At 41.8% G+C, this 13516-nt stretch overlaps 1 protein-coding gene and 1 long non-coding RNA gene across 2 annotated transcripts; one reads left to right on the top strand and one right to left on the bottom strand.

The window, feature by feature from the left end:
• The first annotated feature begins 2966 nt into the window (after positions 1-2966).
• LOC134637705 (uncharacterized) lies at positions 2967-3740 on the top strand. Its single transcript, XR_010095160.1, has 3 exons — positions 2967-3010; positions 3081-3178; positions 3571-3740. It is a non-coding gene; the product is annotated as an uncharacterized LOC134637705 (long non-coding RNA).
• A 2235-nt stretch (positions 3741-5975) lies between these two features.
• LOC134636638 (uncharacterized) lies at positions 5976-12364 on the bottom strand. Its single transcript, XM_063486705.1, has 3 exons — positions 12109-12364; positions 8493-8621; positions 5976-7175 (listed from the first exon to the last, which is right to left on the bottom strand). Exons 1-3 carry the CDS (start codon positions 12118-12120, stop codon positions 7005-7007), a joined length of 312 nt encoding a protein of 103 aa, XP_063342775.1. The 5' UTR covers positions 12121-12364; the 3' UTR covers positions 5976-7004.
• Between the last annotated feature and the right edge of the window lie 1152 nt (positions 12365-13516).

Raw genomic sequence — 13516 nt, 5'->3', positions numbered from 1 at the left:
TATAAAAGGTCAAAAAAAAAAAAAAAATCATCCAAATACATGTGCAATGAGGCCAGAGTGAAAAACAAAGAAACAAACAAACACGGTTCCTCTTTAGTCTTCAAAGCAACTTTTTAACTTTTTGCCCCGACGCAGCAAACCTGTGCACAGGTGTCTACAGGGATTGTAAAAAACAATGAACCAATGCACAAGTTAGGGATCCTTTGAAGGACATATATATTAACAGACCACAACATTGTTCAAATGTCTGTAAATTCTCCTGATGAGTAAAATCGAGCTGAGGTGAGTCCAGGGGCGGATTTAGAGAAATTTTCTTAGGGTGGCAAAGAAATCAAATGGGGTGAAAAAAATCAAAGCCTTTTTTTTTCAAACACATATGCAGGTGGTTACATATGGTTAAAATGATTCAAATGCAGTAAGTATACATGTTTTTCATAGAAATATAGTCTATAACTTAATTATTGTCTGTAGCCCACATAATTAAACACTTTACTTATATAAAACATGTGAGTTTTGATGTTATGTACTGTATAGCCTGTATAATAACTAAATATGTAGCCCAATAAGTATAAAATCCAGAAAGCTACACAACATGAGGCGGTTCATTTACAAACACAGGTCTAACTTAAGTTTCACTGTTTTTTGTTAGAAAAAAAATCACATTGTTACAGCTTAAATTACACAAAATGTCAGAAATTTGCACTGTCATGAACAAAAATTTAAACCGAATATTTCATGATTTGTTAGATTAACCCTCCGAGCTCCAAAATGTAACCGGCTATTTTTGACTCCTTTTGATTTGACATTTGTATTTCACCTTTAAATTGTTTAATTTAATTTTTTTCCTGCCTTGCTTGGTTTCATTCTTTTCAGCTCAACCTCACGTGTCTGAATTTAGGTGTTTTTTCATTGACATACTGTATTAATATTACTGATTTGAAATCACACAAAAAACTTAAAATCCTAGTAGTATTTTTTTTAATGTAAAAAAACCAGACAAGTTGAGTAAATTATTTTTATAACTTGAAATTCAAATATAAAGTGTACATTCTGAAAACTTATGCACACAGTTTGTAAACATGTACAATTATTTATCTAAAAATGCAACCAATACACCTGCCGTTGTTTTTATTTTGTACAACCATTTAAAAATATTACTAAAACTAAAGTGAGAGAACAATCAGGTGTTGCAATAAGATGCCCCACAAATGATGTGTGCCAGTAAAAAAAAAATTGTCAGTCCACCAAAAGACAGAGGAGAACAGCACAGGGATAAACCTGCAGGCCTGACAGCAGGAGGTGTATCACTCCGCTGGTTTTCTACCTGGTGACAGTGTTTACATTGCAAATGTGCCTTTGTGACATTCATTAGTGCCCTCACTGACACACAAAACAAAACAACGGCTACACAACAGAACAGCTACACAAGACGACACAACACACTAACTACACAGTCCACGCTAAACGTCACAAATCTCCCACATCTAAAATCTCTCTCTCTCTCTCTCTCACTCGCTCGCTCTGTCTCGCTGCCGTTACCGTCACTCCCAAAACTCTCCCCTCTTCCGAAACAACCAGATCCTACATGCCTTTTTTAATTGGTCGACATGGTACATTTTTCCACCGATAGGAAAGAGGTGGCTTTTTTTCCCTTTCTTTACTGTTTTCATGCTGTCCTTAGAAAACGCTTAAAACACACACACACAAAAACGTGACGACAGTATTTAGAAAAAAGCGTGGCTTATATATACACTATCATAACTCTGGATTTAATGGCCTGTAATTAAAATTTCAAAACCGGTGTATACTTTGCAGACTCAGCGTGGCTGCAGCTTGTTGCTGTGTCAGCTTAAATCAGTCACGTGATTTGGAGGTGCAGCGTGTCCGTGGACCCCAGAGGGTTAATAACACTCACCTTCAATCTGAAATTCCCATGGTGTTGTTCAAAATGTGCTCTGGCACAATCATAAGCATCGCTTGCTACTGAAAACAAGAAAAAAGCTGGTCTGCGCTACGGGCTGAACCATTTGTTAATGGTGGAGGGGGGAACACTATGCAATATATTCAGTTTTAGCATTTATATTCACTGTTAACTGTAACTACGCTCAAAATTTTAATGCTGTGTTATTTTAATAAACAACACTGTCATATGCAAAACTAGGGTGGCACTTTCCACCCTTCTAGATCCGCCCCTGGGTGAGTCTGTGACCGCGCTGACTGACTCGTGTCCTCTCAGGTTACGTGATGGTCTGCCATCTTCAGTCTGATCAGTTAGTCAGACAGCTCCACCTCGTTGATCTGCAGAAGTCCTGGAACGATGCTCAGCAATACTGCAGAGATGAGTACATTGACCTCGCCATCGTTAACAGCTCAGCTCTCATCCAGGAAGCTCAGAAAAGGGCGGGGAGCACAGAGGCGTGGATTGGACTCTCCAAGAGCGGCTGGAAATGGTCTCAAACTGGTCCAGTTCAGTCATCCTGGTTTAATATGTGGTCCTGGGGACAGCCAGGGACTGATGAGTGTGTGATAATATATAAGAATGGAACATGGCTCACAAAACCGTGCTTAGAACAACGTGCCTTTTTCTGCTATAATGGTGAGTGTTTTAGACTTTGGTACCAGGGTTTGACAAACTGAACATTTTAGCTGCAGGTCTGAATCCGTCTGATCGTTTGTCTTTCAGCTGCGACTAACAAACACATCCTGGTGAAGAACTCAATGACCTGGTCTGATGCTCAGTCTTACTGCAGACAGACGTACACAGACCTGAGCACCATCACTGACATGCAGGCCAACAGCCAGGTCACTTCTATGATGACACTTTATTATATAAGCTGGATTGGACTGTACAGAAGTGGTTGGACGTGGTCAAACTCGAGCACAGCCTCCAACCTGCCGTGGGGGCCCGGGCAGCCTGATAACAGAGTAAACTGTGCCACAATAGTCGGATCAACGGGCTCCTTCAGCAGTCATAACTGTGGTGACCAACGCCCCTTCCTCTGCTCCAGAGGTGAGTCTGTCCTCTGTGTTTCTGCACAGTCTGGTCCTCCTGGGCTCATCGGCCTTTTCTTTCTCTGCAGATGTCAAACCTTCGGCCTCGAGGTCAGTGAAGGTTCAGCTGAGGGCGGGATCTGCAGACCTGAACGACCCCACAGTGCAAGAATCCATCCTGCAGCAGGTCAGAGGTCACACGGGCCCCGATACAAGGAACAGACCGCTATAACTACTGTGAAATGATAGAGAGCAGTGAGTCTGTGCAGGCTCAGGGACACGTGACAGCACACAGCTGCAGAGATACGGGGCTCGTTTAATGGGATCCCATCGATTTGTATTATTTAACCTTTTTTTAATTGGTAACTTGAAGAAGTCATTTAAATTCAGATTACTGTGAGGAGACGAAGTGAACCAATGACAGGCAATGAGGCCTAATTCCAAACTTCAGTGTCATCCCCAGCCAGTTCATTTAGTTCATTTCCCCCAGAAACAGCACGAACAACGTTTTCTGCTCACTACGGAAACAACGGCTGATTAATGAGGAGCTTCTGTTAATGTGTGAAAACTGTGTTTCAGGTGAGGGAGAAGCTGGTGGAGCAAGGAGTCACTGAGGAGGTGAAGCTGAGGTGGAGGACGCAGCCTGATGGGAAGATTTTCCACAGAGAGGAGGAGACAGCCGGTTACTGTGAGAAGGAAGACTGTGGGTCGGTTTAGTCTGAACGTTATTGGCTGATGTTCCTCAGATGATCTGCTGTGTAATTCAACTTATTTCCATCTCTGTACTCTGACTGCTGGACTGTAACAGCGTAGCTTTGCATGACTGACAGTTGGAAATAATCCTTCTTTATCCTAAGCTCAGATCACAGAGTGTCTGATGAGCTGTTTTATGCCTCTTTGTTTCTTCTGATTGGTGAAGCTAAAGTTTGCAGGTGAGCAGGTGAGCGGACCTTCTGTGTCTCAGATATAAATGTTCATGATATCCTGTCTCTACATATGAAAGTTCAAGAGGAGAAAAAAGTGAAACTGAGTGTTCAGAGCAGTCTGATGTCTGAGCTTTCTGACTTCATACATTATATTTCAAATGAGCACCCAGCAATATAACAGTAGAGATGCCGTATATGTCAGTGAATCGGGCATTTATGCTCTCTATTATGATATTAAATATACATTTTTCTGTACAAGTCTCAGAAATGTCTCTGCTGCTGTTTGATTCTGTAAACTACAGTGATGGCTCTGCATCCATCTTCATTGTAAACTCTATTCAATAAAGTCTATTGATATTTTATTGTCCCTGTCAGAACTTTAAGTTGCTTCATTTTTATGCTCTTATTTTGAATTTGATGCCAGTAACACACATCATAAATGCTGAGACAACATGAAGTTTGATGCTAAAAAATAAGACGTCTCACATACAGTGAAGCTGATTGGCAGGACAGCAGTCACATGACTGGCTATGAAATCCCAGACAGACAATCCAACAGTTTGTGAAACATCTGAATGTAAAATGCTGAAAACTTCTGCTGCTCAGAAAAATCTGTGAAAGCGACGAGACAGCTGTGTGACGGTCATTTTCTAAATAATTCAGATCAAATATTTTCTGTTTTCAAACACAAAGTGTTTCACAGTCTGATAAAACTCCACATTAAGACCAGAGTACCTGTCCACACAGCGCTGCATTCACTGCTGCACACACACTTCCACACACACACATTAGAGGAACAAAAGCCAAAAACAACAGGAAACAGATTAAAGCTCATCTAGAAAATGAGTTTTCAGCAGTCGTTTAAGACAAACTGCAGACTGAGCTGCCCTGACATGGACATGGCTGATGTGTTTACAGATACATGTCTTTATTTTTCCTTTTCATAATGATCATGTGTTTTGAATAATTGTATTGTTTGTTATATTTTCTCTTTTACCGTGGGAGGGGCTTTCATGAGAATGAAATAAAGTAAATGATGGGCTGAGGAAAGCTCTTCCAAAGTTGTGAGCTGTGACTCTGGCTCGGTTTAGTCTGCCCACCAGGAAGTGACTGATCAGCTGACTTTTAATGGCTGATGTTCACAGGTTGATTTGACTCTTTTTTATCTTTAGAAAAATGCTCGTTTTGTTGGACAATAACATTTTTGTTATTCAGTAGAAAAAGTCTGAGTGGTAATGATCGAGTTTTCCTTCAGGACTTCATCGTTGTTACTGAAAATGTGTGACTGACCATTTAAAAGTCCAACCTTTCACCTCCACAGTAACAGTTTTAGACCACGCATGGCGCCATCTGCTGGCCAAACCTTCACATTGCACTACAAGAATAAAGACGATGTAGTGTGCATCCTGGTAACTGCGGCTTGTTTACAGACTCTATTAATATACTGTGTGGAAATGTACAGAAGATTCTTTGTTTTTGTTTGTTTGTTTGTTTTGTTGCATTCAGTAAGACCTGAAATTAGAGACTGCACTTCTATACAGTCAGATTTCTTCCAACCAGACCAGCTGCCCCCTGCTGGCCTGTAGAAAGAATGCAGATTCAAAGCTTCACGTTCAGATGCACCAACGTCCATCCTTTATTTACAGCCTATGGGTGTAATGGCCGCCATAGCGGTGGGTATCAGTGTGTTTACAGTTTTGTTTACATGTGAACAAAAAGAAGGAAAGGACGGTAACTACATGCAACCAAAGACGTGATTGGCCAATGCATGTGGACTACAAATAAATATGTATATAAATAAATAAAAGCAACTTTCACCATTTTTGTTCATTTAGACAATTTGTTGCAATAAGTCATCCTCTGCCTGCTGTGTCCACAGAGGACGTGTCCACCTATAAAAGTGTGAGGGCTCAGCAAACTCCAACCCCTCCACCACTGAGGATGTAGGCCCATCCTTCCTGTCCACTCAGTGAGCCGATACACACCAACGTTGATTTTCTCACAAATAATTATTCTAATAAAAATAATAATTCAGTCGGCACACCGCAGTAGGTTTGTTATACTAAAAGCAGTCACAGGTTTATTAACATTGAGATGATCAGATGGTTTACAGTCAATAAAAACATGTTAGCAACATTCAGAGTGAATATAAATGATGTTAAAAACAAAACATCACAGTTTCAGCTAAGAGATGAAGTCTAAATGAGAAGTAATTTATAAGACTGTGTTAACTCCAGGATTACATTAAAAAAGACATTGATTAGCTAAAAACATCCTTGTTCCATGTTTGTGTTTTTGTTAGAGTGCAGTCATATCGGTGACCTTTCCCTCTGCTCTACTTGTGACAGTCCACCTACGGAGGACCAAAGCTGACTTCATGAAAATAAAGTAATACAGCTGATAAAAACAACTCATATAAAACACTTTGAAATACAAACGAAAAAATACACAATTTAATTCATTTTAAACACTTTTTCATGCTCTTTGTTCATCATTTTAGAGAACCTTGAAAATATTATTTCAGTATTTTATGATTCGAGATGAGTTTGAATGAGTCAGGCTTCAACTTCCATACAAGCAGAACAGTGACTATAATTCTCCTTTTATCCGTTTTCCCCATTTCATGTTGTATTATTTTATTATTATCATCATTTATCAATTTACTACTTGAGTATTTTGTGGACATATTATTACTCATTTGTTACTTTTCAGTGTTACATATATTTTGCGATGTATTTGGTCAAGAACGTCTTAGCTCTGTAAATCATTTTCATTTATGAAAGTTTAAATTATATTTATTCCTAAACACATGTTGTCATTTACAAATGTGTTTATTCATTTGGCCTGTTTGTTTTTCAACAAGTCACCTTTGGTCCTCCGTATTTTCAGTGGGTTTGAAACAGACTGCAGGATGTAACTCGTCTTTAATGCAAACAAAGTTTGAAAATCACCGATAGAACTCTTCTTTTTTTTGTGTCCTCATGTCCCACTGTTACCCTGCAGCGCCCCCCTGTGGTCTGCACAGAGAAAGCCGGCAGGTGTGGTGGTGTTTCTGGGCTCAGGTGTGGTGGCGTTTTGGCTTCAGGGCTCACTGCAGCAGGCAGGTGCACTTGGTGCCCTTCTCTTTGTGCATGGTGCCGAACAGCTGAAGGGCCTGGTTGTTGATCAGCTTCCAGAAGTTGTCGAAGGAGATATTCTGGCCACTCTGCACGCCCATCTGCTCCAGGACCTTACCCAGGCCTTCTTCATTCTCCACCGTCTGCAGGCAGGAAACAGCAAGTCAGTCAGCACTGCTGGAAACACTTAGTGGAAACTCAGGGGAGCGTGACCTAAGGCACAAAGTACTCCAACAGCTCTGGTCCAGAATAACAGAGAGGAGGATGTGGCCTGCTTCATTACTGTTAGCATGAAGGAGTTTTATTTCATATTTTTCTGCTCCCCTTGTATGCTTAAGCATCCATCCATCCATCTTCTTACCCGATCCTTTTTCAGGGGGTACTGGAGCCTATCCCAGCTGTCTTAGGGTGGGAGGCGGGGTACACCCTGGACAGGTCGCCAGTCTGTCACAGGGCTAACACATACAGATAGACAACCAGTCGCACTCACATGCACAACTTAGAGTTTCCAATTAACCCATCCCCACTAACTGCATGTGTTTGGAGGATGGGGGGAAGCCGGAGTACCCGGAAGAAACCCACGCAAACACGGGGAGAACATGCAAAGTCCACACAGAAAGATGCTTAAGCATCATCATATTTGTTTAAGCCATCGAACTTTATTTATACAGCTCCTTTCAAATTAATTAACACAACTCAAGCTGTTTTATCCATCAGTGACAAACACACAAGACAACGAATAATGAACAAAAAAACACTGTAAAATGAGAACATGAAAGACATGAAAGTGAGATATAACCATTTAATTATAAATTACATTTTAATGTTAATTCATATTTTTTTAATATAATACTGACTCTAATCACTTTTTACTTTCTTTTCATGCAAAGCGTGTTTTAAGATCATTTTAAGATCTTAAAAACAACGTTGAGTTGTCAGTGCACAAAGACTCGATTAGTCTGATTATTACCTAACGTGGGACATTCATTCGATGAAGACGAGCCCATAATTAAATCACCTCTGCAGCGCCCTCTGCTGTGCAGATGACTGTATTTGTATTTGTAAAAGAAAGTCTGTTGCTCAGTTGAAGCTCTCAGCGTGGACTCTGATGGATAAATAACTGACATAAAATGAGAGTTTTGCCAGCTTTGCTTCAAATAAGGTTTTAAAACCAAACCAGAACAAAAGCAGTTAAAATTTTACCGTCTGTGCAAATTTCCCTTCAGGACTTTCTGAGGACTGTGTCTCTGTCATAACGTCTCTGATCTGCAGTGAGCATTCCCGAACACGTCAGATGTCACTGAGAACGCAAATTATTCCAGCCCACCACGCCTAATTAACGAGGAACAGACACATGTTCTCCTGCAGTCTCCTTACTTGGTTAAGCAGCCTTTTCTTGGAGACTTAGTTAAATGGTAAATGATTTGTGATTGGAAGACGAGCTGTGATGTCATCAGTACCTTGGCGATTGCCGGCATGTGACTGGAGATCATGGACTGGAACTGGGTGGTGTTCATGGTCGGTCCGTTGTCTGCAGCTTTGTGAAACTCGGTGACCAACGTGTTGAGGGCCAACTCCAGCTCTGAGTACTGAAACAGGAGCAAAACAGCTGCTGTTATCAATACTGTTATTAATTCATTCATTCACATTATTTCATATTCCTGGAAACTTTGTTTCTAAATGTAAAAATCAGTGAGAGCTGCTTTCATCACTGATTTTAATAATGTGACGGTCATTCAGCAGCCTTTCATTCCCCAAATAGCTTGAAAAATGTCAAGATTTCAAGAAAATATCTTGAAGTCTGTTCCTGACAGAAAATTCAGTGAAGACAAAATCTTATGATAAACGTGTGTGTGTGTGTGTGTGTGTGTGTGTGTGTGTGTGTGTGTGTGTGTGTGTGTGTGTAAGTAAATACTCTCGCCTGTCTTGTTATTTTAGAGCTTCTTCCTTATTGGAAACTTCCGGCGTGTACAAAACTTTTGACCATCTGATATCAAACATGAACACTTTCACACGTTATTGAATGTAACAACAACCAAACTGCAGTCTGAAACCATCTTTGTAATAGTAAAGCAGCCTCTGCATGTCTGTCTACTCTGTGTTGGTCCAGTGTTTGTGATCCTCATGATCTGAACTTTACTTATTCAGCAGCAGATATGAACATTTCCACACACAGTTTGTCCTGCTGTAATTTTACAGATGGGCTTCATCCCCCCCACACTAACCCAAACTCTGACTTTAACCCTAAAACTGAGTCTTAACAGCCAGAATCTGTCCTGATACTCACCCTCTGTGACTGCAGCATCTGATGCATTTAGGGAACATGTGTAAATTACAGCTACAAGTACACTAATACTGTTAAATGAACTAAAACATGCAGAAGATTAGAAAGGTATCTCTTTTCCTGGGTAACTACAGGGTGCAGCTAAATGACACACAAAGCTGGAATCTGAAGAATTTCTAGCATCACAGATCAGCGTCTCCAATCTGAGCTGGATGATGTTTCGTGTGATAAATCCAGCAGTGCTCACAGAACAGAGGCAGCGAGGTCTCTCTCTGCACACGTTTAAAGAAACAGGATGACCCAGCCACAGCGTGTTTCCTCACAAGCACCGGGGTTTTATTCCACCCTCTCTTTACAGACTCATTGTGTCAACACTGGATCTCTGCTGTTACTCATACGCGCCTCACTCTGTTACTAACAGGATGAAGATCTGTCAGCCAATCACAATCTGGACTGATAAGGTGCTCGATTTGATTTGAAATGTCCAATGTTCATATTGCAGTTGTTATGAAGCATTAATCATTTACTCCTGAGTGAGAGATCGGTCGTTACTCTTTATGGTTTTATTTTTGTCCACTAAACTCACACACGCTTCGATTTCTGCCCCAAATCTTTTGATTTACGCTCTTCAGTTACAATATTAAGTTTCACACTGTTGTGGGTCAAATCATCCTGGATTTTATTTGTTCACTACACAAAAATATTAACATCAGAAGTTTCCTCCAAGCTCGAAACTGATTAAGACTGGGCAGGATCACAAAAATGAGGGCAGTAATCTTTAAATTATAATGAAACATAATGAGGTCCCTGCAGTGTGAGGGGTTGGGTTTGAGCTGTTTGGCTTTGCTTTGCCTCGGCCGAAGCAGAAAGTGTTAAACAGCTGAATGAGATCAGGCCGAGCGGCCCTCTGAGGGCTCGACTGCTGTTGTGAAAGAGGGCGGCGGCTGCAGAAGACTGCCTGATCCCAAACCAGAAAAACAATTTCTCCTGCTTTAACAGCTGAATTAAAGAGAAAAGATGGCTGAACATGAGCCGACACTCAGAACGTGTCAACCAGCTTTTATGTGTTTTTATTCAGAGGGTCCAAACTGCTTCAGCTCAGTCCAGAGATCCTCTGAAAACCCACTTCATGAGATTGCCCAGCATCCTTCACCCAGTTCATGTGAGCTGCTTGTGCATGGTGGGTGTTCGGTGCCTGAAGCAGATGAGCACATAAAGGGTCTGCTGTCGGCTCCACCTGTATTTTTGCATTCTCAGTGGGTTTAACCTGAGCTCAAATCTGCATCAGTGTTTGGTCCAAAGTAGAAGCTGAATGTAACACTGCCTCCCAGAGGCCAAATGCACCAACTACAGCTTTATTCAGGCAGATTTACAGCTTGTAATGGATTTCCTTACATCCATTTCATTTTGCAGAAACTACTGCATACTGTGTGCAGAAAAACAATAGACAGAAAACTAACTGTACAATATGATATCAGCTTGAAAATGAATAACGTCAGCGCAGTGTGGGAAAGCCCCACTCTTAGGGCATAAAGCCACTGCAGACGGGGCGTGGATGAACAAAGTCAAATCCAGGCCAAAGCCCGGCTGCAGCACCAGAGGTCAGTGCAAAAGTACCAAAACTCTGCTGGCTCCAAAACAGAGACAGTCCAGGTTAAAACGTCCAACTTTAGAGCTGAAACAAAACACAGTTTTAGTCTCTGTAGCTGATTTCCTCCTTCATCACAGATGTACAGGACTGAATAAAAAGAAATAAGAACTTATTTATTGGGTGAATTGACTTGTTGAGGCTCTAAGTTAGGGGTGTGGCTTCTTTGGCTGACAGGAGTCTCCACACAGCCGTCTGTTAGGCTTCAGTGGACCTGTGGGCCGTGTTTTGGAGCATCTCTAATTGGTTAGCTGACCAATAATATGGCTGCTGTGTGGTTGGATGTAACAACAGACTGAAGTCTGAGCTCCATTCTGATGAGTGAAATTTCAGCAGTCAGTCAGCACTTACCTGTGCTCATGTTTTGCACCTGTACAGTTTATGAAAGCAGCTGCTGAACCAAGCTCGCTACCTTTAGCTGATAACTCAGCGCTCCACCGAGTCGTCTACGGTCAGGTCTGTCCCCAGAACGCCAAAGGCAAACATCCCAATGCCGTCTTTTATGTACAGTCTGTTTAAAACTAAACCAAATGGGGAAGGTTTGCTGATACCATCCAACCGACATTTATTTTATTCAAATTGAGCCAGGAAAGAAAAGTTTGACTAGACTTTCAGTGCTTCAGCTTCCAGTAACTGCCGTCCTTTATCTGCATGCAGCAGCTGGTTTCATTTTCAGGTCGTCGGCCTCATTATTTCACTTTTCACTGCGCTGCTTTCATTAAAGCGTATTTATAGAAAATAATCAGTCACAGTCACACTGATGTAACATTAATTAGCCTTTAAGGTATTATAATTGTGACCTGGGTTATTCTCATAAATATTACTTTTACTGTATTACTTTCAGAGAAATAAACTCTACAGAGATGCATCCAAACACCGGACAGAGAGGAGAGAATCTGCACCTCTCGCACCTTTTATGGAAAACTGGAAGTAAATCAGTGTTCCCGTTTGATTTGATCCGTTTCCTTCATCTCTGTCTCACACATCTTCATAAACTTTATCATTTCTCTCTCCAGCAGCTTCATCGCGCAGCTCTGGGCGCCCGATCACACCCAGCAGTCCTGCGCTCCACCCGCCGAGCCAGTCTCAGCCGATCCCTCTGATCAATATGTGATCGACCAGCCGGGGAGTTCGATTATCTTACCTTAGTCTCCATCTCAGAAGTTCGGTCCCAAAAAATGAGTAAAAAAAACAAACAGCAACAACAACTAATAACTGAAAAACCACCGAAACCGAGGAGCACCGAGCGGAGAGTGCCGGAGGATTTACACGTTTCCTGCTGAGAGTCACACAAAGTCCTCCCACTCACCACACACACAGTGATACACACTCAATACACGCACTGAACACACCCACTGAACACACACACATGAATGTGTGAGCCTCCGCAGCTTTCAGACCCTCTAAACTTTGTGTAACCTCTTTGTTTGTCAGCTCTGAGCTCTTATCAGCCCCACCCACACGCGCGCGCGCATACGCGCACGCGCGCACACACAGGGGATATGACCAGTCCAAACTAACAGCAGCGTAAGATGAGCTTTCTGGAACAACCTGTTCAGGTTTGTTCTCCAATTCTTATAATTGTTAATTAGCGCAGACACGTCACAGGTCCGGTTCGGCCCGCATGGGTCCGGTTCGGCCCGCAGGGTGACCCTGCAGACCAGCCGGGTGTGTCTCTGAGGGCCTGAATAAGTCGTTCTTACGTTTAGAGTAAAAGCAGTTCTCTGACGGTGTTTCTGTTGGGACAGCAAGCGGCTCGGGGTCCAGATCCAGCCCGCCAAAGCGTCCGGTCCGCCCCTGGACGTTTTGCCCCCTGGAAGTGTGGAAGTTGCAGTGACGTCAGTGACGTTGTTTGTGTGCATAAAGTTGGCCAAATAAAGATGACTGTGATTGCGACACATGAGACAAGATGCTGATTGGACCATCCAAACGTAACGTATGAAGCTTTTATGCCTTTCCACTGTGACGTGTTTGTGAAATTCCACTCATCTTTGAGATTTCTCAGCTGTTTTTACAAAGATGACACATTAAATGATCAAAACTATTTGACAAAATACTTTCGGTTACCTGTGCTCAGGTGAACATCTTCAGACTGTTTAGCTAAAGATAAGAGAACATGGAGGGTGGCCCGTGAACTCGACTGAATCCTGATAGAGGTGACAAATTAAAGGAAAAACTAACATAGAGTTTGTTAATGTCATATATGGACCACCTTAACACCGATTCTCCAAGTTTCTGAGTCTGGGTGGATGAACACCTTTCTTCCAAAAGATAAGGTGGAGTGCACAGTTTTACACGCCGGTGGTCGTGGGGTCCGTGAAGGGCATTTCAACTCTCATCATACCTTTTAATGAAGGTGCTGACATCCTGGAAAAGACCCAGATTCCCACATGCTTTTAGCAAAAGCGCTTTATAAATAAACTTTATTCTGATAATTTTTGGATAAAACCAATAATTTATTTATTGTCAAGAACACAGCGAGCACAGTCCTGCTCTAAAAGATGATCTGCAGAAAAAAGTCTCTGCTGTCTGAAACCATAAATCAAAAAAGG

Source organism: Pelmatolapia mariae, linkage group LG10_11 (genome assembly GCF_036321145.2).
Source record: "Pelmatolapia mariae isolate MD_Pm_ZW linkage group LG10_11, Pm_UMD_F_2, whole genome shotgun sequence".
In the NCBI taxonomy this organism is placed as follows: Eukaryota; Metazoa; Chordata; class Actinopteri; order Cichliformes; family Cichlidae; genus Pelmatolapia; species Pelmatolapia mariae.
The sequence above is the reverse complement of the archived record's forward strand: the minus strand, read 5'-3'. Positions and strand labels throughout refer to the sequence as shown.